The sequence below is a fragment of the Poecilia formosa genome, unplaced genomic scaffold (assembly GCF_000485575.1).
Source record: "Poecilia formosa unplaced genomic scaffold, Poecilia_formosa-5.1.2 Scaffold322, whole genome shotgun sequence".
In the NCBI taxonomy this organism is placed as follows: Eukaryota; Metazoa; Chordata; class Actinopteri; order Cyprinodontiformes; family Poeciliidae; genus Poecilia; species Poecilia formosa.
This window is the reverse complement of record NW_006800261.1, coordinates 481,476-504,507: the sequence shown is the minus strand read 5'-3', so window position 1 is coordinate 504,507 and position 23,032 is coordinate 481,476. Positions and strand designations below refer to the sequence as shown.

Below are 23,032 nucleotides of genomic sequence, written 5' to 3'. Positions count from 1 at the left end.
CCATTTATTCTGATTTTTTTTGGTTTCTCAGTCTGGAGAAGTCTGGAAGTTAGTTCAGGTATTTTCCAGGTGTGGAGAGGTTTGAGTAAAGAAAATGTACAAAGAAGAATATTTATATTTCCAGATTTTATTTAATTTCAATCTGTCTTAAAGTGCCTCCCTTCCTTGCTTCTCTTCTTTATTGGTGCCGTTCTTTCTTTCTTCATTTTCTTCTTTATTTGACCCTTTCTTTCTTTCCTTCCTTCTAGCTCTTTCCTTCATTTCTTGAGCCCTTGTTTCTTTCTCTCATTGTATTTCTTTACTTTCTTTTGCCTTTCCTTCCTGTCCTGCAGCCCTATTTCATTGATAACTTTGTTTTTTGTTGCTACCTTCTGTCATTCCTTCTTTTCTTCCTTAAAATCTTGTCATTTATTGCTGTTCGTGTTCTTTCCTTGCCTTCTTTTATTTGGTGTGCTATTTCATCCTCTCTTTTTATTTCCTGTGTGTTTTTCAAGGTTTGGTTTATGAAACCCAGTAGAAACGTGTCAGAAATGTATAATGAGTATTTATATTAGAATGTAAAGAACTGCAAACTCTGGAGAGTCGAGTCTGTAATTTTACATAAAACATTTTTAGTATTCTCCCTACAGAACAGCTTCCTCTGTAGGTGTGTGGTTTTATCTTTGAATTATCACTGTACTGTAAAAGATTTAAAATGTTTTTTGTTGTTGAGAAAGTCTTTCTTGCAACTCCTGCTAAGAGAATATGGATTCGATCCTCCAAAGAAATACATGGAGCAGCTGAACATTCAGGCTTTGGAAAAAATGCATCAAAAAATGTATGCAGCAAATTAATAGTGGATTTTTACCCTTTTTACCAAACTGTACTGGAACTCTAGCGCAGTTCAATACATATTATGTGAATGAAGGTGGACTACAACGCAAGGCATTCTGGGTAAATACAACCAAAACAAACAAGAGTCGAATGCTAGCGGGAGAGCTAGCCGGTGGTCTTTTAAATAAGACAGCAAAAGGAAATCCAACAATAAAGCTACTCCATTTTTGTTTCCATTTCGTTTAGAAGGAAGTTGCACTCAGCGTCTTCTAAAGAAAATATGGATTTAGAACCGCCACTGTTTGTCTTTACATTACTGGAACGCAAGTGTTAGCTTATGGCTCCAACGGTACGTGAACGCAGCGTTTCGTGAATACGGTGGAATTTAAAACCTACAATACAACATAAATGTACTAAAAGCATTAAAAATAAATAAAACTGATTGGCAACAGAAGTGAACCAATTACAAAGACGAACATCATCCACCCATCTAGCAGTAAGTTTGCACTTACCCATCACGGGAGTAAAAAAAAGCTGGTTATATAGCTAGCAATGCTATATTGACCTCTAGTGATACCTGCAACGGCTTCAAAGGGACAGGATTACAAGGGCATATTAAAGCCATTGTAGGTAGATTTTTTTTTACATTTCTCTGAAATTTAAAGAGAATTCTCTCAAAAAAATTTTTGTTATTAAAAACAAGTACATTTGTGATCTCCAAAAGTTTAAAATTTTTGAGAAACGAGTTTCAAAAGTCTTTTTTTCTTACCTTTCTCTTTGGAAAGGTAAGAATTTATGTAGGACAGAAATGTACTAAAAATGCAAATAAATAAATCGTATGGTACAAACAAAAATCGCCCACCCATCTGGGGGTAAATCTGTGCTAATCAATGATGGGCGTAAAAAAAAAAGCTAGCTAGCAACCGCCTCACATAGACATAATATATTATGTCTATGCCGCCTCAGGTCTGTGATGACTGAAACTTTTGTGTAACAGTAAAGTCCCGCGAGAAAAAAAAGTAGAATATACCAGATTAAAAAGGCTACCACAACAAAACCCAAAGCTTGTGATTAGCACATTTAAAGCCAACTTATTCTTTTAAGTAAATTTAAGAAAAAATCTGGTCTCGTACCGCCACTGTTTGCTGGAACACAAAGCGTGAGCTCATCTCTCCGACGGTACGTGAACGCAGCGCTGCTCCCATCGTTCGTGAATGCAGCATAAACTGTTGAGGTGATCCATGGCAACAAGAGGAGCAGCAACCAACCGCCGAGCCCGTCTTTCGCTCTCTCTCCAACTCTCTCCCATTGTCCCCTCCGGTCTCCGCTCCGCTCTGTCCGGTAAATGTAGCCGGAATGCTTCGGGGAGGAATTACTCCTAACGGCTGCCGCTGAGAAACGGTACCAAGGTGACCGACTGGGAGGGAGGCAGCTCGCCCGCCACCCGGAGAACCGGAGCTCCACATCAGCGCCAGGTGCCCGCACTACGACCCGCTGATAACGGACGGAAACGATGCTAGTAGCTGGTACCTTCTGGGGTTGAATCAGTAAAATTTGACCCTTTAGTTCATTATTAACGGGAAGCGGGCAAAATGAAAGCGGTTTGTGTGTCAGAAAGGCTTGATATTTTTGATTAACTCTTGCGGTGCCTCGCTGAAACACGCTGTCCCAGCTCTGTGCGTCTCTGCACCGTCTCGCCCCCCGTCCAGTTAACCATCGCTGCCCTTATCTTACTCAAGCATCATCGTGAAGATGGCGACTGGGTCGGGCTGGCAGCAGTATTACTGCCCTACCGGTCAGGGGAAATTTACTCCATTATCCACCGCCTCCTTCCAGTCCGGAGTCGCCATGGAATATACCCAGGACCTACACCTGAGGATGAGCAAGAAGATCGCACAGCTAACCAAGGTAAGCAGAATTCTTCCACCGGACTCCATTAGAATTTCCTCACATTTAACAGGAAATATTTAAATATTGAACAAAACAAATAGATGCAAGAAAATTATGACTTCCCACTGGATTTCAGGTATGTTCTAGTACATTCGGGGTCTGTTATGATTAAATATAACTTTGCAAGTCAATTTGTATGAAATTAAATCTGAAAGTTTCTAGTTTAAGACAAACTTACCAAATATTTAAAAGGGAAACACTTAAATGTTCCTCATTAATTTAAAAGTTTTAATCTATTAAAACATATCCTGGATTATTTACTATGTTGGTAGTTAATTACATTTACTCGAGTTACTTAAAGTTAGAAGTATCCTATGCTGTACTTTTACTTGAGTAAATTTATTTTTGAAGTATTGCTCTGCTTGAGTAAAATTTCTGGCTTCTCTACCCTCTGAATGGAAAAGCAAACATGTTTTAACACAGACATACACCTGCAGTTTTTGTTAAAGTTTCATAAGTTTCTTATTGAAAGAAACTGATTTGGAAAAATGTTCTTTTGCCTCATTATTTTTTGTTACTTATATGAATTATTGTCATTTTGGTCCTTAAAATTCCAAAATTTTCTCTTGTCTTCAAATTTTTTTCTGTCTGATGTAACTTTTAAAAATCAAATGATTGATAATTTGATCAGTTACTCAGTACTTTCTACCAAATACTTTTTTACTCTTGAGTAATTTCTTAGATGGTCACTTTATACTTTAGCTTGAGTAAAAATATGTTGAAGTAGTCCTACTCTTATTTGAGTACAGTTTTGGGTACTCTATCCACTTGTGATTATGACCTAATTTTGGTTTGACTTCTACAAGGTTTAAATAATAAATGTGCCTATTTAAAATTCCTGCCTTGTTGTAGCTGCTTCTGCACACCTGAACCCAATGAATGGGCCATTAGAAAAGCCTCTGGAGTTAATGAACTCATTTGACTCAGGTGTGCTGAGGCTGCTGCACTATGAGGACAAACACTTCTACAGGTGCAGCTCATTAATTTTGAATATCATTATAACAAAGTTAATTTAGTTAAGTAACTCTAGATTCATTACATGTGGAGTGATAGTTTAAAATGTTTTTCAGAGTTACTGCTTATGACTGAGACTTACAGCTATGAAAATCTAAATTTTAGATCACCTGGATCTTCTGTGTCATTATAACTTAATACAGAAGAGTATAGTTCATGGTACTGCTTTATCCTTGTTGCTTCATTTTCCTTTTGATGATACTCTCATGAATTCTCTGGGGGGTTTCCACCAAACACAGTCATGCTATGATCATTAAATCAGATGTTTATACTTTTGACAGTGGTCTTTTTTCCTTCGACTTAACTTTCCACTAATAACCTTGGATATTGCAGTTTACGTTCAGCAGTAGTTTTTAGCATTGATATTTTGTGGCTTAGTGGAGGCTGAGCAGCCTTCTTCATGATTGTGGAGAGTAAAGAAATATTCTTGTCTTATTATTTAAGCTTTCTAAGTAACACAATTTTGTGTTTTCCTTCGCTGAAAGCTATAATCATCAAAATGAGTAAAAATGAACACTTGGAATATATACAACTCTGTTTCTAATTAGTATATGTTCACGTTTTGCACCAAGTTACTAAAATAAACCAAGCTTTTGTTGATATTCTAATTTATAACGACTCAACTAGAGATGGACTGAATAGGAAAAAAATCACGTTTCTAATTTTTATCCTTTTGTAGTCAAACGTTTCTTTTCATCACAGTTTTCCCACTTGGAATAGTTCAAACTACTGTAGAGTTGTTATTTATTGACGTATATGTCTAAAATCCAAAATAAAGTGAATATCCAGAGCAACGTTGCATGGAAAGCTGTGGGTATTGTTTGTGTATTAGATTTCGGAGCTCGTTCTGAGGGATTTGTTTTTAGCCAGATGGCTGGGATGATCTACTTGTGGGCTTTCACTGGCATTTCAAATGGATATGAAACAATCTTTTGCCCTGAGGATCACAGCTCTCATCCAGCTCTTAGCAAAATGAAAACGTCTAACAAAGTGTAGCGATCGCTCTGGAAGATTCAGTCCTGCTAAGGCACGTTTGGGCCCCCAGTCTGTCATTATGGAGCCTTAAATGTTTGTCAGGTGGCTTTTCTGTGATCTAAAGTGTGTGTTAGGGAGGATCCAATGCTGACTCTCAACATAAATCTGTGCTTTTTGCAGGGTTTGCAAGAGCTAGCATGTTGGAGTAGCTCCGTTACGTTAGCTTGGGTTTGTTCTTTTTGTCAACTTTTGTTTTTTAGTTGAGCCGTTGCATGTTTTGACGATTACTCCAAATATGCAAAAATGCTATACAGTTTTGTTCCTAATTTTTTTGCTTTGGTACCGTTGCTATGATGAGTAACCGTGATGACAAAGCATCGATTTTAGAACCAGACCAGCTAATTAGCATCTTGAAAGCTCAATTAGTACCTGAAGTAGAAGTTGAAAAGGAGGCTTTATGGATGCAAAGCAGAGAAAAAAGGAGGAAGTTCAAACCATCTCGTGCATAACGGGCAAGAGTGATCTCCCCTACTCTAACATCCTTCTAACTGTACAGACAGAAATTCAAAGAGGCGCGTACAAACGACTGATGTTACTGTGAAACATCATCTCTGTTAGCATGTCATAGCATTTATGAGCCTCTGCGAGACTGACTGCTACAAAGCATCACATCCACGACTCTTTGGAGACACTTGGATTATATGAGTTCCCTTTGAATTAAATAAAATGTTTTTGAATTGAATTATATATAAAAAAAGTTTTTTAAATTGTGTAATTTATGATTAATTTTGTTGTCACAATTTTAGCTTTTGCAATTATAACCAACTTTCCAAGCATTCAGCTGTATCAAATAGTAACATAATGAAAAAACTTCTTAAAAATAAGTCGAGGTGCAAAGAAATCCTCATCTTTCAAGAATTAAAATAGTTTTAAAGCAAAACTATACTTAAAGCTGCCAGCCAGAGCTGTCTGAGATCAGGGAAAGTCTCTTTAGATTTAGTTTTTCATCATTATAGCAACGTATTTGGACAGCTTTTCCTATTTTGTTAATCATTTCTTCTTTTTTTCACACAATTTATTCCTTCATAACTTTTATTGATTTTATTCCACACATATGAAACATGAAAATGTTTGAAGTGCGTAAGAAAGCACTGCAGATATTTTAGGAAGATTTGTTAACAATAAATGCATAGATGTGAAGGATAGCACTTAAAATTGCCATATTTCCAGTGAAAAATAAGGGGGAAAAGTGTGGAATAAACTCATTGCTTGGCAGTCAGAGAGAGAAAAATCGGTTGAGTAAGCTTCAGTAAGCATACAGTCTCACTCTACTGGCAACTCACTTAACTACTGAAGGTGATGCAAGCAGAATATGAAATTTACTCATTTCTAGATGGTAAATATACACAGAAAAAAACCAGAAGGAAAATATCAACAGTTTTGGACCAGTTAAAGCGTTAAAAATGACTATTGTTCTCCACAAGCGTTTCCATCATCATTTGGAGGTCAAACATGAAAGATTGAACCCATTTTAGTTGAAATTAGGGCCGTAGCATACAGAGACTATGGAAAGTATTCACCTTCTTGGGTGTTTTACCAATTTTGTTGGTTTTACAAATCAATCATGATAAACACAATTTGGCTATTTTGATTAAAAAAAGCCTTAAGTGAAAACTGATTTCTATTTCAATACAAATCTGTAACATGAAGAAGGGTTTGTACAAATGTTCACCCACTTTAAAGTGACAGACATAATTCAACAGAGGTCCAGTCAGCTGGTGCTACATCATCACAATGAGATGATCAAGACATGGGAGGAGTATGACACACGTGTAAAGTTTTTTTTTTTACTGTTGTGGAAGATGGCCGACTTGGATTCGTGTTTTGGTTCAGAAATAACAACCCAGGCTCACAGATTTCTTCAAAAATCATTTAGCTCGTCTTTACGTTGTCTGCTTTAAATGTTCTGTCAGCCATTTTGTGTTTTTTCTGTTAATTTTTCAAGAATAGAGGAGTGAAGATCTCTGCATCAGACTTTCTCTGTAGGCATTTCCACAGTACGACCCCAAAGTGTTGTCGCATGTCTCATAGGGAGTTTTCACATATGATGGCGTGGTAGAAAATGGCAACTTTTGTTACATTTTCATAAAGCGGTCCAATTTCGCTCTGCACTGTCAAATAATCCTAACCCTTTGAAAACCTGTTCCCCTCCTCGCCTGTGGTGGCGCTGCAGAAAGAACCACTGAAGGAAATGAGCTCAACTTCCTTCTTCTCAAAATGTAAACAAAAATGTAGTCAGCGGCTCAACTACACACCACCATCTAGTGCTTGTTTTTGTTGTGTTCATTTACCCAGAATGCTATGCGCTGTTGTCTACTTCCTGTTTTTGGAGCAGACTCTGGTCCACTTGGTGTCCTTGTACGTATAAGGTATAACCGAACCAGAGTTCACTTCAACTGAACCGAGAGAGGTTTGGCACAATAACAAATTTTGCTGGACAATAAATTGTCCCGGAAATTATTGTGATAAACGATAATATTGTTGTTTTGAGACCATTTCTAAGTAAAATAATGATAGTGGGATCATAATGCATGAACATCAATAAACTTTAAGTTCTGGTGAATATTTAACTCTGGAGCTGGAAGACATTTAAAATGTCTAAAATAAATGAACAAAATAACAGAAACGACAAATAAAATGGATGAATTATGAAGCCTGTAAACGCATCTGTTCTTCAAAAAAAAAAAAAGACGATGAGGCCAAAGGACCAGACTGAAGACTTTTATCATCCAGTTTCTGATGAAAAGAGAGAAACGGTAAATAATGCCAATGTAAATTATTGAGTTCCTTATAATTTATCATGTAATTAGTTGATTTATTTACTGAGGCCTGAGTTTTTAGGTGGACCAGAGTTTGATTTCTCATTCACATCTCCTGAAACAAACCAGACTTTCTAGAAGAACTGTTTGATTAAAGCAGACCAAACAGGACTGGTGTGAATGCATCCATAGATCCCACTTCATTATCAGAGGGAAAGGAGCCAGAATTATCATCCTTTTAAATCCCTTGCAACGGAACAAAATTGGTAGTTTAAAAATGGCTGACAAGACAAAACTGAATCACATAAAGTTTGTATGACGTTGTTGTTTCTGGGAACTGGAACAACAGTAGATGGTATTTTCATGAGGCAGGCTGCACACATTCCCACCGGCGACACGTCTGCGCCTCGCCTCTCTCCAGCGTCGTGTTGAGCGAGGCCACAACAACAAAGCTGGGGAATCGGCCGGCAGCGTTCAGGCCATCTGCTGCTCACACTGACCGCTGATCTCCGCTGAGCGGGAGAGGCGTTCAGGAATAAATATCAACCTTGAAACCTCACCGATCCGCCTCCCCAACCCCCTGACATCCCAGGCTGAGAGATTTCCAGCTGCAGAGGACAAACCCACAAGGACCGGAATGTTGGGGAAATCACAATATTTTGTAGTATCATGATAACAATAAAGATTATGATAAAAGAACTATTTATTACTAATTTTTTGGGTAATAAATGGGTTTCTTCAGGATGCCATTAAAAAGTGTGATTTATATCACTGAAGTACACACTGTAACTGCATTTAGTCATAGTTTTGAATTTACTGATACTTATTGATGCGAAAAGTGGAGAAAATTGCCAATAAATAACATTTCTGATCACACAAACTTAATATCAGTAACAATAAATCAAAATTCTTGCCATGAGAATTTTGTATGACAAATGAGTGGGCATCTTTATCTGAATGTATTGTTTTTCAGCAGTTAGCTATTTCTTTATCTAGTCCGTATACTCAAGTTAACGATTAATCAGGTACTTAATTAGTTGATTATTTCGGTAACTGATTCATCATGATTAATCCAATTATTTGTTTTTGTTTGATCTCGTATTTGGACCAACCAGCCTCCTCGTTTAATATTTCTACAAACCATTTCCTGCCTATTTTATCATCTTTTTGTCATGATTTTAAACAGAAAGACGGTTTCCATCTCAGAGCTCCTGACGTATCGTCTCTATAGGCGTTTCATGCACAGGGAGTGAGTGGGTCATTGATTGCAGCTCTCCAGCGGCTCTGAACCTCATGATTTGTGATGAAGGGCCTGTTGGCCACCGCCGTTATTTAAGACTCCTCGCAGTAATCTTTAATCCCACAAAGCACTTCTCATCGCCTTATTGTTCAGCCTCTGTTCAGTTTTCTTTCTTCCTTTTGAAGGCTTTATTTTGTGAGTTTTTATTTCTGTTCGAAAAGGTTGGATTTATTGTTAAGGAGGCAGCGCAGAGGCTTTGCTGCCATGGCAACGTGTTTTATATAAATTATAGTTCAGAGCTCTTGCGTGTAGCTGTTGTCAGACCTGAGGTTTGGGAAGTCCAATGCAACATGTCTGCTTACTTCATCAAGACAATGATGTAGAAAGTAATGTGTGTGTGTGTGTGTGTGTGTGTGTGTTTCATCAGCAATGCCTGACTGACTTTCGTCTTCAAGTGAGTCAGAAATAGACCTCTGAGCTCTCATGTTTTTCCTGACGAAGGATTCAAAGAGACAGAGAGTCAAATACAGTTGTGTTGACTCTCTCTCTCTCTGTGTGTGTGTGTGTGTGTGTGTGTGTGTGTGTGTGTGGCATTGGTTTCTTCATAAATAGACCAATACTGAAGCAAATATTTAAATACTTTCTTTTGTTGACATCTCAAAAATCAATAAATATTTGCATGTCAACATTTTACGTTCCATCAAGGCAACTCTTTGTGACTATATTATTATTGATATTTAGATCTAAAATTTGATTCCCAACCACTGATTTTTAACCAAATGTTATATGCATTAAAAGCCAGACATTATAAATAAGGAACAAACATATTGCTGATATGCTGAATATTCATTATTTCAAGTTATTTATCAAGGCAGACAGGGAGACAGTTTCGCATCAACTTTAATTTGGGAAAAGTCTTTGTGTGTCTTTATTTTTTTCCTTTTACCAGGACCTGTTTGGGTGCTTGAAATCCTTGAATTTCAGTTGGATGTTTTCAAGGTTGATTTATGTGTAAACTCCTTGCAAGTTCTTGATATTTAAACTGACCAGTTTTGTAATAAAGTGCAATCTAACATTTGATTAAAAGCCTAAATTGGGAAATAATCAAAACACTTTATCACTGTGGGAAGTTAAATTAGGCCAAATTTCTCTTGTTTTAGGTTAATTTGAATCACCAAAATGATTTCTATTTGCTAAATGCCAGACAACTTGGCGAGAAAATAGTCAGATTTTTTTTTTACTTTCTCAAACCACCCAGGTTTATACGGCGTGTTTGAGAGAGGCATTTAAAAACACAATTTAGTTTGTTTTTACATTATCCCTGTTGTAGAATATCTTCACAAGACTTTAATAACATGAATAAATAATATTATTTAATCTAATAGTTTAAGGAAGCACAGTAGGACATCTGTAATGGAGTAGTTCCTTTTTACATTTGTATCCATTACATTTTCTCTTAAATTATCAAAGCCAAGTTCACACAAATCTAAAAACAAAAACTGTAATTTGATATCTAATTTATTAAACTTAAGTTGACTGCATGAGATAGGAATCTGGTTCTTGGCTTTTCTGCTAAAGCACCGAATCTACCGTCCTCAGTTGGCAGAAAAATGTGTGTGCTGATGCCATAATTCAGGGGTGGTAGTGCAGCGAGGGGAGGGCAGGATTAGAAAGCAGATGGTCAGATCCTCACTGAGACCAGATACCCGACACACTGACTTTAATCTCTCTCTGCCATTTCTTCAACATCATCAACAAACTATCCTTTTAAACGCTGCCAAAGCTGCTAAATGACCTGTTAAATGAAGAAAAACTTTTAACACTTTTAATTTTTACTCCCATTTCCCTTAAATTGGTGAATTGAGAATGTGTTTCAGATCTAAATGAGAGGAAATTAAACGGATTTAGTCTCTGAAGTTTGTGTTTCGATTTTGATGCTCTTCCATTATGAATAGTGGTGGGTAAGTTTTATCACGATATTCTGTGGTAATATTATGATAATGAGAAAAGTGACGAGAAGAACCATTTATAATTTAATTTTTAAGGTAATTGTATTTCTGTTGCTTCATGGCAGTGATTATAGCCCCCAAAACACAAATACTACTACATTCCTATTTGTAATGCACTTCTTTAGTCAGATATTGATTAACTCCATATTTTAACTGCATTTAATTATATTTTCAAATATATTGATTGATGCTCTCATTGAACCAACAGTGAAGACAACACTAAAACTAACAATCCTAACAATACGGACAGTTTTGGACAGTTTTAAACATTAATTGGAATTTATTGCAACAAATCATCAATTTAACTTATTGCCACTTTAAATGGTACAATAAATGCCCACTCCTGTTTCATGAGCCTGCTGTTTCTTCAGATGTACAAGTAAAACATTTGTTTTTATTTTTATGCCACTACACCCCAATAAATGCACCGTTTTGTATCAGAAGTGTTTATAAGCCTCTGTTATTGTTATGCTAAATGCATAAAGGTAACAGTTGTGTCAATGAATCTGACATTTATTTCAGAAATATGAGGCGCATGATTCACTTTGGGTTCCTGGATGCTTCCAAATAACTTGTTCCAGTTTGTGAACATCCTCTGTGAAACTCTGCTTTGTGCTAAATTTGATTTCAAGCCTCTGAAAAAGGCTCATCAATACATTATGTAGGGATTTCTGTCCAGTTTTACTGTGAGCATTGGAGATATCCGATAACGCAGACAGCAGGTCATTCAGGGTTAGAAGAACTCGTTAAAATCTAGAACGGCTTGGCTTGTTAAGAGTTTTGTTTTCTGAACTGTGGGTTTTGTTTAGTTTGGAATAAATATAACAGAAAATGTTCATAGTTTGCAGAGTTTATTTCTTTAGCAACTTTTTTACTGAACAGAACTGGAAACATGACAAAAAACATATTTATTGATTGAGCATGTTCTGGTGATCCACATAAAATATTTATTGAATTAAATGTTTTTGTTTGTTTGTTCCCCCCTAATACTATCCAATGGGGGCCAACAGGACCGCCCGCCTCCCTAAGAAGATCACAGCATGTAGTAATTGTATGTGTTCAGTTAATGTCATTAATTTGATCAGCCTGTTTAATACCACCAGATCACATCGTCAGTCATTTCTGTCTCTGTGAGGTCGCTGCTCTGCGTTCAGATCGCTTATGAAGAGCTGACAGAAACAAACAAAAGATGATTAAAGATGGTTATAGAAATGAAGACTTATAAATATGTCAATGTAGACACATTGCAGCAATACCAGCTGTACTTTTAATCACAGCAAACTAAAACTGTTCAAGCATTTTCTCAAGTACTTCTTCAACAACTGTTGAATATATTTTGCTTGTATTAATGGCTGTTACGTTGATTACAGCAGTCAATTGTTCTCCAGAGTGATTGCAGTGATTATGTTTCTGCACAGCCAGAAAAAGTCTGGGATTTAAGTGTTTTCAGGTGTGGAGAAGTGAATAAGTTGATTTCCTCTTCCATTTGTCTAAAAGTTGTTTCCATTTATTCGTCAGTCCATCCAGCCATCTCTGCGCCGGCTCCCTATAATCATGTATCACTGAATGGCCTTTCAGACAATCAGGTCTTCTACTTCAAGTTCTTCTCGCTGCTCTTCTTCCTGTCCAGCTACTATTGAAAAAAGGCCACTTGTGGCATCAACACCTTTAAAATAAAGAAAACGCAACATTTAAAATGAGAATATTACCTCATAGCAATAAAGCAATAAATGTTCAGTACAGAAATGTGGACTAAATCTACACTATGTTTAATACCTGCTTAAAGAATATTATTATAATTTTAACCTGACAAATAAGCCTCATGCAGGGTGTCTGCTCATTTTTAAAACGTCTTAAATGCATATGTTTTAAGGCCTTAAAATATCTTAAATTCATTTTTAAAATTTAAATACAGGTCTTAAATTTTGTATTTCTTGTATATTCTGTGTAGTTTTATATTTTTTTTCTCACTGGACATTTTGGCCAGGCAAAAGTCATTTGCAGACATCTTCACTGCATTCTGGGAGTCGAGGCCGTTGAGGCTACCGGTAACTACTTGCTAACATGCCCTTGCTGGCTTAGCTAGATTTTTTTTATGGATAGATGAAGATTTGGTGCTACGTTCATTCTGCCCAAAAAGCTCAGCACTACAGGAGGTAAAGACTGTAATAAGCATCGCAAAGTATGTGAGTTTCTTCTAAATTTCTGTCATGTTAGAAGTCTTAAATTTCTTTCATAATGGTCTTAAAAAGTCTTAAACTTGATTTGGTGAAACCTGCAGAAAGTCTGTCATAAGAATACATCTTCTAGTTTATTGAATTTGACAGTTTTAGCAGCACATTACTTCAAAATTCATACTGAGTGTGTTAACTTTATCTAATTTATATATGAAATCTGTAGCTGAGAAATTGTCTAGTTTTTGGTAAACTGTAGAAATATAGAAAATGTCTTTGGTTCCTTTTATTTGCTGCTTTTATGAACCGTTTTGGTTGCGATAGTTTCCAGAGTTTAGGGATGTAACAGATTGCTCCTCAAAATATTCGCCAACTCATTCAGCTTTTTAATTTCTAAAAATAGTTTTCTGGGGAAGAAGGCTCAAGAGAGAGGTGTGTGTGTGTGTGTGTGTGTGTGTGTGTGTGTGTGTGTGTGTGTGTGTGTGTGTGTGTGTGTGTGTTGGCCTACTGCTACTGCTGTGAGACGTACAGCTTATTAACCTCTGCAGGAAGCTTCATCACTTATTGTCACAATTCTCTGTCAGGTTGCATTTAGATACACCCCAACACACACATGCAGGACGACGGGGCCCAGCCTGGAGCTTTGTCCACAGATATAAAAACACAATCCACACACAGTGGAAGTGGGGATTTGATGAGTCACTGTTAACATTGACCTTCAAGGTTTCCCCCGCCTTTGGACAGCCGTAAACCATATTGCTTTCTCGTTTTTCTGGCCTGTTTAATTGGCTGATGCTGCAGTATTTCATGTGGGTGTTACAGGCAGGACACGGCGCTGCTCCGATGCACAGCTGGCTGTAATGCATACCTGATTTGTCAGACAGATCCTCCTAAGAGGCTGTCGGCGTCTTCCACCTGTCTCCGTGTCGGTAAACGCCGTCTCTGTGCTTTTTAGTGTTCGTGTCTGACATGAGAGCTCACTCCACCGTGTTGTGGGGGATTTTTACTCAACGTAGCGGAAAAGCAGAAATGAAACCCGACTCGGTGATGATTTTGTGAGGTGTATTGACGGTGTCTGTTTCGGAAATCCATTTACTTAATCAGGCTGAATAAAATGCACAAAAATAGAAGAAGACGACTGAAAACAGGGGTGGGCATTTATCTTATCGTTTATCAGTTATCGTTTCAATTAATGATCTTTGAGAAAACCAATAACTGGAAATTATATTTTTACTATTTTCTCCACTTTGTTCCACGAGAACATCAATAAATATCAGTAAGTACGAAAATATAATTACACACAGTTAGTATGTGCAGCTCAGTGATGTAGATCACTCTTCTGAACGTTTTTAAGAGCAGCATTTGTGTTTGTTTGATGTATCTAAAAATAATTAATACTTATAATAATTTTTATCATTATCACAATAGTAACACCAAACAGCGCTGTAAAACTCCATATTGCCCACCCCCTAATTGAAAAGCTGTATTTTTTCCTCCCTAAGCTATTAAAGTCTGGTGCATTGGAGAACTGTGAGCATTAGTTCAAATTAAAAAATACTTCATTGATCCCAAAGGAAAATTAAATTGGCATGACCTTTCCTGTTTAATCCACAGTTTTCACTCTAATAGTCTCTGCTGTAGTTTTTATTTAACTGCCGTTCTGATATAGGTTCCCTTTTTTAGAAATCACCAATATCACTGAGTAGCAAAAAAATACTTTTTGGAAGTTGTCTGTTTTTTCAACTGAATTAAGACTATTTTGCGCCACTGAATCCAAAAATATCATCAGTTTTTCTCAATCAAGTCAGGTTTTTATTCTAATTTGATTTAGATAAATCAAATCTTCTGTGACTTCATCAGTTCATTTCTGCTAATATTTCTCCTCCAAAAAAAGGTTTTAGGAGAAAAAAATGTTTTCTACCAGAGTGTGTTAATTAGATGTTGGTTTAAACTTGGTTTTCTGTAAATTGAATAATAAACACTGATAATGCTAAGCACATGTAAATTTAACATTAAATCTTCATCTCTTTTCTGTGTCAGTATATTGAATATGACCTTCCTCATTAATCTCAAATCAGCAGTGAGGCTACATTCACACAGCAGGCAAATACAACCCAGATCCAAATTTTTTCTGTTTACCAGATTTTTTTCACTGCAGTCTGAAAAGCCCATTTCTGATCTTTTCAAAAATAATCAGATTTTTAACCACGTACGGTTCAAACATTTGACATGTTGAACAGTTTTCAAAGCAGAACAGTTATGTCGCATTTTATCCAAATGTAACATTCATCATAATTCTGCACCAGAAGAAGCCAGACGTGGTAAATCTGGACATAAGCAATGGCTGAAGTCAAAGATTTTCCTTGACATTCTGAAATTATGGAATAAGTCGGTGAAGTGAATCGCATCACAATCCCACCTCTGTTGGTCCTGATTACACATTCAAACAGACGTTACCTGCAGATGTTAATTCTCCATTAAAGTCCGTAGTTATCAGTTGAGCTTTCTTTTTCTTGGTATAAACGACCGTGCAAAAAAAAAAGTCATAATTCAGCATGAAGACCTGATACGTGAACATGGCCTAAGTTTGTTCAAACACAGTGAGGTGTTTTAGCAGGAAATGTGTTAAAACTGGTTTTGGATGCCATGGTTATGTTGGTTTAAATTACATTTCTGGAATGGGCCCAGTATTTATGATCAGAGTCAGAAACTTGGCGATTTAAAGTAACTTTACCCATCCTGTTGGGTATTATGCTTCTCTCCTCCGCTGGTTATTAGAGAACACAGAAGGGTCAGGTCTGCAGCATCAGGAAGCTGGTTTCATCTTTTTTCCTCCAGTAGGAAGAAAAACGTAGAAGTTTCATCCCCTTTGTTCTCTGAATGTCTTGCTCTCTGCTTCCTTTGTTATAAATTGCCTCTCTGTGTTCATGGTCGTCCAGCTGTGAAGGAGGAATCTGTCTGAGCTCACTCAAGTTTTTTGTCAGACTTGTTCAAAGTCAAGAGATATGGTGCCGTTACAAGGAACAAAAGATTCTCACCTTTACGTCTGAAATGGCGTAGAAAGCGTCATGGCGCCCTCACTGATCTGCGATCTGTTAAGACTCTCAGGTGATGTTACTGCGGTTTGTCCCTAGGCCACTAAACAATAATGCTGTCATTTTGAGACCATTTCAACTAATATAGTAATAATAGTAATGGCATAATAATGTGTACACTCTCTGAGATCAAAAACTTTAATGTTTAGCCAACATGTAACACTGGCACTTGAAAATATTTGAAATATCCAAAATGGATAAACAAAACAACCCAAAACAACAACAAGGATTAAAATGGATTATGAAGTCGCTTTCAAAAAATATTAATTATTCAAATTAGACAGGGAAAACAGGCAAAAGGGTCAGGTAGAAGTTTGTTTAGAAAAAAAAGAGGAAAAAGTGTGAACCAACTACTGAGTTTTAGGGTTATAATTTTTGATTTAGAAACAGTTTTTGTGTTTGAATGGTTGGTTCTGGGATTCTGTTTAAATTATGTGTCAAGAGTAAAAAAAATAGAGTAAACTAAATGCACTATTTAAAATAATTTTATAAAGTTTCATATTGTGTCAAATTTCATGACTTTATAAACTAAAATAAATTTTTGCATAAGATTCTGTAACTTAAATTACCATATCTTGGTTAGTTTGGTTGCTTGGTTTTTTTTTAATTAATAAAAAAATTAAAGAATTACTCAAAATACATTTCTTTCATAAAAGAAATTAAGCAGACTAAAGTTGAGTTTTGAATATTATGAGCCTGTATTTAAATGCCAGCTTTAAAATGCAATCGTTTTGATTAATCATGCGATTGATTGATTTATTACTTACTACGGCTTTCTTTGTGTTCTCACTGGTTTTGTAAGTCCAGCTTCAGATAAGTTATCTGATTTGTCACGTTTTGTTCTTTTCTTCTTCACATGACACAAAAATCACAATAACAAGGCTACAAATAGATTTAATCAGTTGCAGATGGCAACATCAGGGTGCCTGGAAACCATGCAATCCGTCATTCATGACAAATGTTGACACCCATTTGTTTTCCCTCCAAACTTCTCTTTTCAGCCTCCACCTGTTCCTGAAGGTCTCTTTATTGATTTTACCACACATAACGAGAAATAAAAATGATCAACAAGCTAAAGATACTTAAAAATTGGGAAAAAATGAAGCAAATTTCAGCATTAACAGAAACTCTATTTCTTCCTGCTCCATAAACCAGGCAGTGAACTATTTAGCAGCCTTTGTCAGCTCTGAGTGACGGTCTGAATTTTCCTTAAGGCATGAAGCTACTTCGACTTTCTACTTTTCATGGCAGGCAAGTATTTGGCCACCAGGGAGCCATCTTTACTTACTGGGTTCTGTTTTTCTGACGGTGCAGGCTCACCAAGCTTGTGTTAACACTGCTTAACAAGAGCATCATAGAAATGAGATGGCTCCAGGAGAGATTTATGAATTCATATTCACCTTTACGCAACATCTTTAATCAAATCTATGGAGTGCCTGAGAGGCCGGTCTACTTTTCCAAACCCAAATGTTCCTTTCTCTGTTCAGCTCTGAAATTAGCTCCAGCCAGATCAAATCTGTCCTCTCTCTTGCTTCACGTCGATACCATGATTTATTTCCTGAAGTCAGTGAGATTCAGATAAGATTGTGTCTCTGCATTTCAAAACAAACCAACCAGACAACATTAAGCCTTGAAGTGCTGCAACAACCGAGGTAGGGAATAATATTCCAGTTTCACCAAGCATGGCCTTGTCATCTTTAGATTCATGATGTCATTGGCTTATAATCAAACCTTTCATCTTTATTTGTAAAGTGATTGTTGGTACATGTCAATCAATTTACTGTTTCAATCATTTTAAACAGTAGTTATACACTTAGGTTATGGAAGTTGATTTTATTTTTTGTATTTATAAGAAATCTAAAAATTGTGCAAAAATATGAGTTTTAATAATAAAACACTTTGTCATATTTTCTTTGGAAGGTCTAATATAATGTCATTGATTCACTAGCACACTGCAAAAACACAATCTTACCAAGTATTTCCAATCTACTTTATAATGCAAATATCTTAGTACATTTGACATAAGACAAAACTAACTTACAATTTACTGTTTAGCAAGATCTAGGAGATTCTTTTAAGAAAATAATCCCTCATTTTACTAATCAAAAAATCATGCATTTGAAGTTGGACTGTTAAGAATGGAAAAGATTTTTTTGTGCCTTTCTATTTTTGTCAGAGACGAATGATGTATGTTCACATAAAATTGTTACTTTGTTTATTTAGGCCTCTCACCATAAAAATGTTTGAATAATTGAATAAATTGTCCCAGTAATTATTGCAATAAATAATAAAACATTTTTAGACCATTATCAAGTTATGTATGTATATGGCAAAAAATAAATAAATGCAACGTTGCTCTCGCAAAGACCAATAAACTTTATTTTAAAGAACACCTAATACAGGTAGATATTTTAGATTTTCAAAGTAAAACACAACCAAAAGCTATAAATAAAATTGAAATACAAACCACAGACAACCCAAACAATTGGCAAAATGACCTTGCAAACAAAATAATGGTCAGCATGGAAATTATCATCTCATATTAGTTTATCATTTGATTAATTACTTAATTGCGACAGACTAACATTTGCCCTCCAGCTGGTAACTCCTTGGTTGTTTTTGTGCATTTTTCTGAAAATTAGGCCCCCTTTCACTCTTATTGAAGCTGGCAGACATGTTTACTTGGCTCCCCCTCACGTCCACTCCTCCTCCCTGTTTATCAGTCTGTCCTTTCCTCCAGCTAAAGGGCATCCAAACAGCAGCAGGCCTCGCCGTGACATCACCCACCCGGCCTCCAGTCTGTCTTCCCATTAAGATCAGATCAAACTGATCCCTGCTGCCTCAGGAGGAACTCTCCAACAATGGAAAGTGACAGCACAAACAAATTTAATGAAGAGTAATTTGAGAATGCTGTACAATTAGTGAATGAAATGCATTACCTACACTTGTAGAACCTCAAATTTCCATTAAGTAAATCAGAAAAATGTGGGATTATTGAGTTGATTGGATTTCTTTCTTGTGTTCTACACATTTACAGCTTTGTGTTGTAAATGTTGAGCTGTGACCGATCAATAAGGCCCATTTTTCACCAGATTCTTGCCGTTTTTCTCGTTGCGTCTCACAGTGAGTTAAATAGTTCCTTAATTAACTGTTTTTGCATTGCAGACGGCAGGCATAACGGTAAAGCGTCACAGAAAATACAGCAAGTGGTTATTCATGTAAAACCAACACCTTAGAAGCTGTAATTAAGCAGCTCTAGGCAAGAGTTGTGCTTATTCATGCCCGTCTTATGATCACAATCAAAAATAAAAGCTGTAAACAAGAAGCGGCGCAGGATTTATAACCAGGGAGCCATTTGTTCAAGTTTAATCCTTCGGCTGATGTCTGCCTCTCTTGCCTGGAGCGTCGGACATAATAAAAGCTGAATCAAAGAATGAATTTCTTCTTCTTCGCTGGTCTCTGAGTTTAAAAACATTTCTGCATTATGCTTCACTTCCTAAGTGAAGCAGCTGCTGACGGCACCTAAAGAGCGTATTTTAATCTGCACAAATACATTGGCAGCATAAAACCTTTAATTTACAGTCATTCAGTGCTTCACTAAGGTGACTGAAGATGGTGGAAGGAAATACATCTGATCCGTTTGAAACAATAAAAGCACCCAATTCCCATTTCAAAACTCATGCATCACTTTTATTTTATTACACAATTACCCAAGACCTTCTTGCTGCAAGGCAGCAGTGCTACCAACCGTGCAGCCAGGACAGAAAGTTTAGACAGAAGAAAAGACACAACATCATAAATACGGAAATGGCAAGACCTAACCAAGCATTTATTTTCTGCTTTGGTCGCTTGGCACCACCTGGAGGGCCCGCTGGTTCCGGACTTGATGCACGCACAGAGGAAACTCTAATAGTTAGAAATGTAATATATTTTCATGTTGTTTGTGTTTATGGTTGTTAGCAAGGTGGTGGTTTAGGTTGGAGGTCAGGAAAGAGGTTGGGTGATTCAGATTCTCTGGATCTGAAGTTCTGACATTGTCTTATGGTTCTGCAGCAGCCTGATGTAAAAATTTCTCATGTTTTTATTCTACCATTTGGACTTCAACTGTTTCTAGAAATGGTGGAAGCACTTTAAACAAAAAGCACTCAGCCATTTTAATAAGTTAATGTTTTTTGGTATCTGGAAAACGAGCCATTTCAAAAACGTCACATTCGATAGTCACTGCGCCGTTAGCTAGAAACCCCAGCTGAGCCCAGCCCTGTTGCCTAGCAACCCAAGTTGACCATGTTTGGTCTGATGGTTTTACTGCTGAATGTGTTGTACAATGGCTGCTGGAAAAGACAAGCGTTTTGTTGTTGACTTACCATCCAGAAACCACTTGCTCCATTGTTGTTGGTTGTGCAGGAGGCTCCACTTCTGCTTTTCAAAGATGCATTTTAGGCTGTGTTATTGAGTTGGGAGGGCATGGCTAGCAGCAGCTTATTTGGATTTAAAGTGACAAGAGGCCCTAAAACAGCAGAAAGGAGCTCGGCATAGGCAGAACTGACCAGACTAAAATCTCTTTATCTGAGAATTATTTTGTGTGAAAAATGTAATGAACATGTTTTGTATAGACCATAGACCTATCCTAACCTGTTCAAGGAAGCATAATGGGTCACCTTTAAGGTCCCTAAGAGTTGAACTGTTTCAGAAAGGGACATCTTAAAGACCTGAGATGCTATGATCAGTTTTTCTAACTCCTGCTTTAATAAACATCTGCATTTCTCTCTAATTTTCAGATTTTCTTTACATTCTGGAGGCTAGTATACACAGTATTATTTTAGAACGTGTAACTCAACTTTTGTGTTTGTTTCATTTCTCACAGTCAAAAATAGACTGCAAACACTTTCACACAGTTGGGAGTTATCATTGATCAATAAAGACAAATCCAAAAGCAAACTCAGGTCTTCCCTAGCTTCAGGGCACTATGGATTCTTTTTGCCAAGTTATTTAACAGAAATGTTCCCCAGTCAGAAGGAAAAATTCATTTCAGGCTCTGTGAAACGGGTATTGCTTTTAGAAAAGTGACTCAATACAAATTCAGTTATGCTATGGATAAATTAAGTAAATAAAGCCACTTGTACGTACATGTGGTTCTCAAACGCTACTGTGCTGAAACTTTTAAAGGCCCTTTTTGTTTTTGTTTTTACATATATATATATATATATATATATATATATATATATATATATATATGTTTCACTTGTGGAAATGAATTAACTTCAATATGATTTATTTATTTGGTGAGATTGGTGCACAAAGTACATGACATTTTCACCTGCTTATAAATTAATACGATCGGTATGTGTTTAGATTATTTAACAGTTTTGTAATCGGGGACATTTTTAAATTCAATTGATTAACTGATTCTTTTCTTTAATGCCTTTAATTTAGCAGTGTCATTCTGACATGATTCCTCCTGTCAGATGTTATACAGTTTCAGAACTGGGAAATCTTTGCTAATAAAAATAGTAAAAAGAAAAGGTAAATAAAAGTCTGAAGTTTTTCTTTTTTATCTCAAACCAAAACACATTACTTATTGTTCTGAATATTCAGCAAATGTCCCGTTTGAGTCTGTATGCTCCAGTTAACGATTAATCGATTGTGTAATTAGTTGACGATTATTTCAATAATCAATACATCACAATTAATCTGATTAACCGTTTCAGTCCTATTTACCTTCAGCTGCTGTGAGACGACACACAGAAAACTGGTCTGAATTACTCCTATTGTGTTTAAGTCTTCCTGAATATTTGCTTTTTTTAATCCAGCGCAGCTGCAAAAAATGGAGGGCATTCCTCTGTTTTATGTATTTATTGGCTCACTGGCTGCTTTTGCTTATGTATGATTGATGTTTTATGATGTGGGTTTGTGTCTGAAACCTTGTAAAAATAATGTAGTAGGAGGGAAAAATCATCTTGACCGCCAATCTGAACATTGTGGGAAGTGTCTTGTGTGTTGAGGCTGCTGGCTTTTCTGTGAATGCAACATCCAGGCAGTCATTTGTGGATTCACAGCTCATTACCACTTCAGCAGAATGTTCGACTGGCTGGTGCGAATGGGATTCTGCTGCTTGTTGGTTTCTTTTTTTCTGTCTGACAGCTTCGTAGGAAAGCTATGACATATTGACCTTGTCTTTTTTTTTTTTTACCACCCCATTAAACAGATGTGCATAAAAAACACCTGAACATTGCATCTTTTACAGTATCTGCAGACCTTCTGCGTTTAAAATTTCACAAATGATGAGATCAGATTGTGGATACACCCACGCACGCACAAATATGGCAGAAGATGGCGAGAAGCTGCAGGCTACAAGTGTTACAGACTCTGAAGCCGGCGCTAATGGAATTCTGCATGCTGCGACTGTGTGAGCAAAACAGAGACTGTAAGAGAAAGATGAGAATAGTGAGAACGAGCCAAGCCGCTCCCACAGGAACCTGGCGCTGTGCTATTCTTAACACCCGCTCCATAATAACCGTCCCATTCATACATCACTTCTGCTGCGGCACGCGTTCAGCACTGATTCCTGAAGCAGGCATCAAAAAATGCATTCAAGGTAAACATTAAACGTCAGATTTGCGCAGAGTGACCTCCAGCTTTGTAGCCGTGATCCTTGGTGTAGATCAAGGGAATCTGGTCGCATCTCAAACGCGTTTCATGCTTCAGTTGACCTGATGTCGCTGTAACTCGGGCAACACAGCATGGGAGAAACCTGCCGTTTGCAGCACTTCTTTCTGGTTCCTTTTTTTGGCCAATGGAATAAAAGCTATTTCTCAAACTTTAGGGTAACCATGGAAGCACCTGGCAGAAAATAACTAGCTGGTCTTCTAGATAAAAAATCTTCTATCTTTGTGTCCTAAGGCTGTTTTCACTCCTAATAGTCCAATAGAATTGGTTTGATTTG

General features: G+C 36.8%; 1 protein-coding gene across 4 annotated transcripts in view; it reads left to right on the top strand.

Annotated features, from left to right (window-relative positions):
- Nucleotides 1–2,012: 2,012 nt before the first annotated feature.
- fam184ab (family with sequence similarity 184 member Ab) overlaps nucleotides 2,013–23,032 on the top strand; it is a 124,926-nt gene continuing 103,906 nt past the window's right edge. For 3 of the 4 annotated variants that reach the window (XM_007573266.2, XM_007573263.2, XM_007573264.2), the window contains exon 1: nucleotides 2,566–2,721. In XM_007573266.2, coding sequence (XP_007573328.1) covers nucleotides 2,566–2,721 — 156 coding nt within the window. Of the gene's footprint in view, nucleotides 2,722–23,032 lie in introns of all 4 variants that reach the window. The other variant, XM_016661309.1, reaches the window with a different exon arrangement.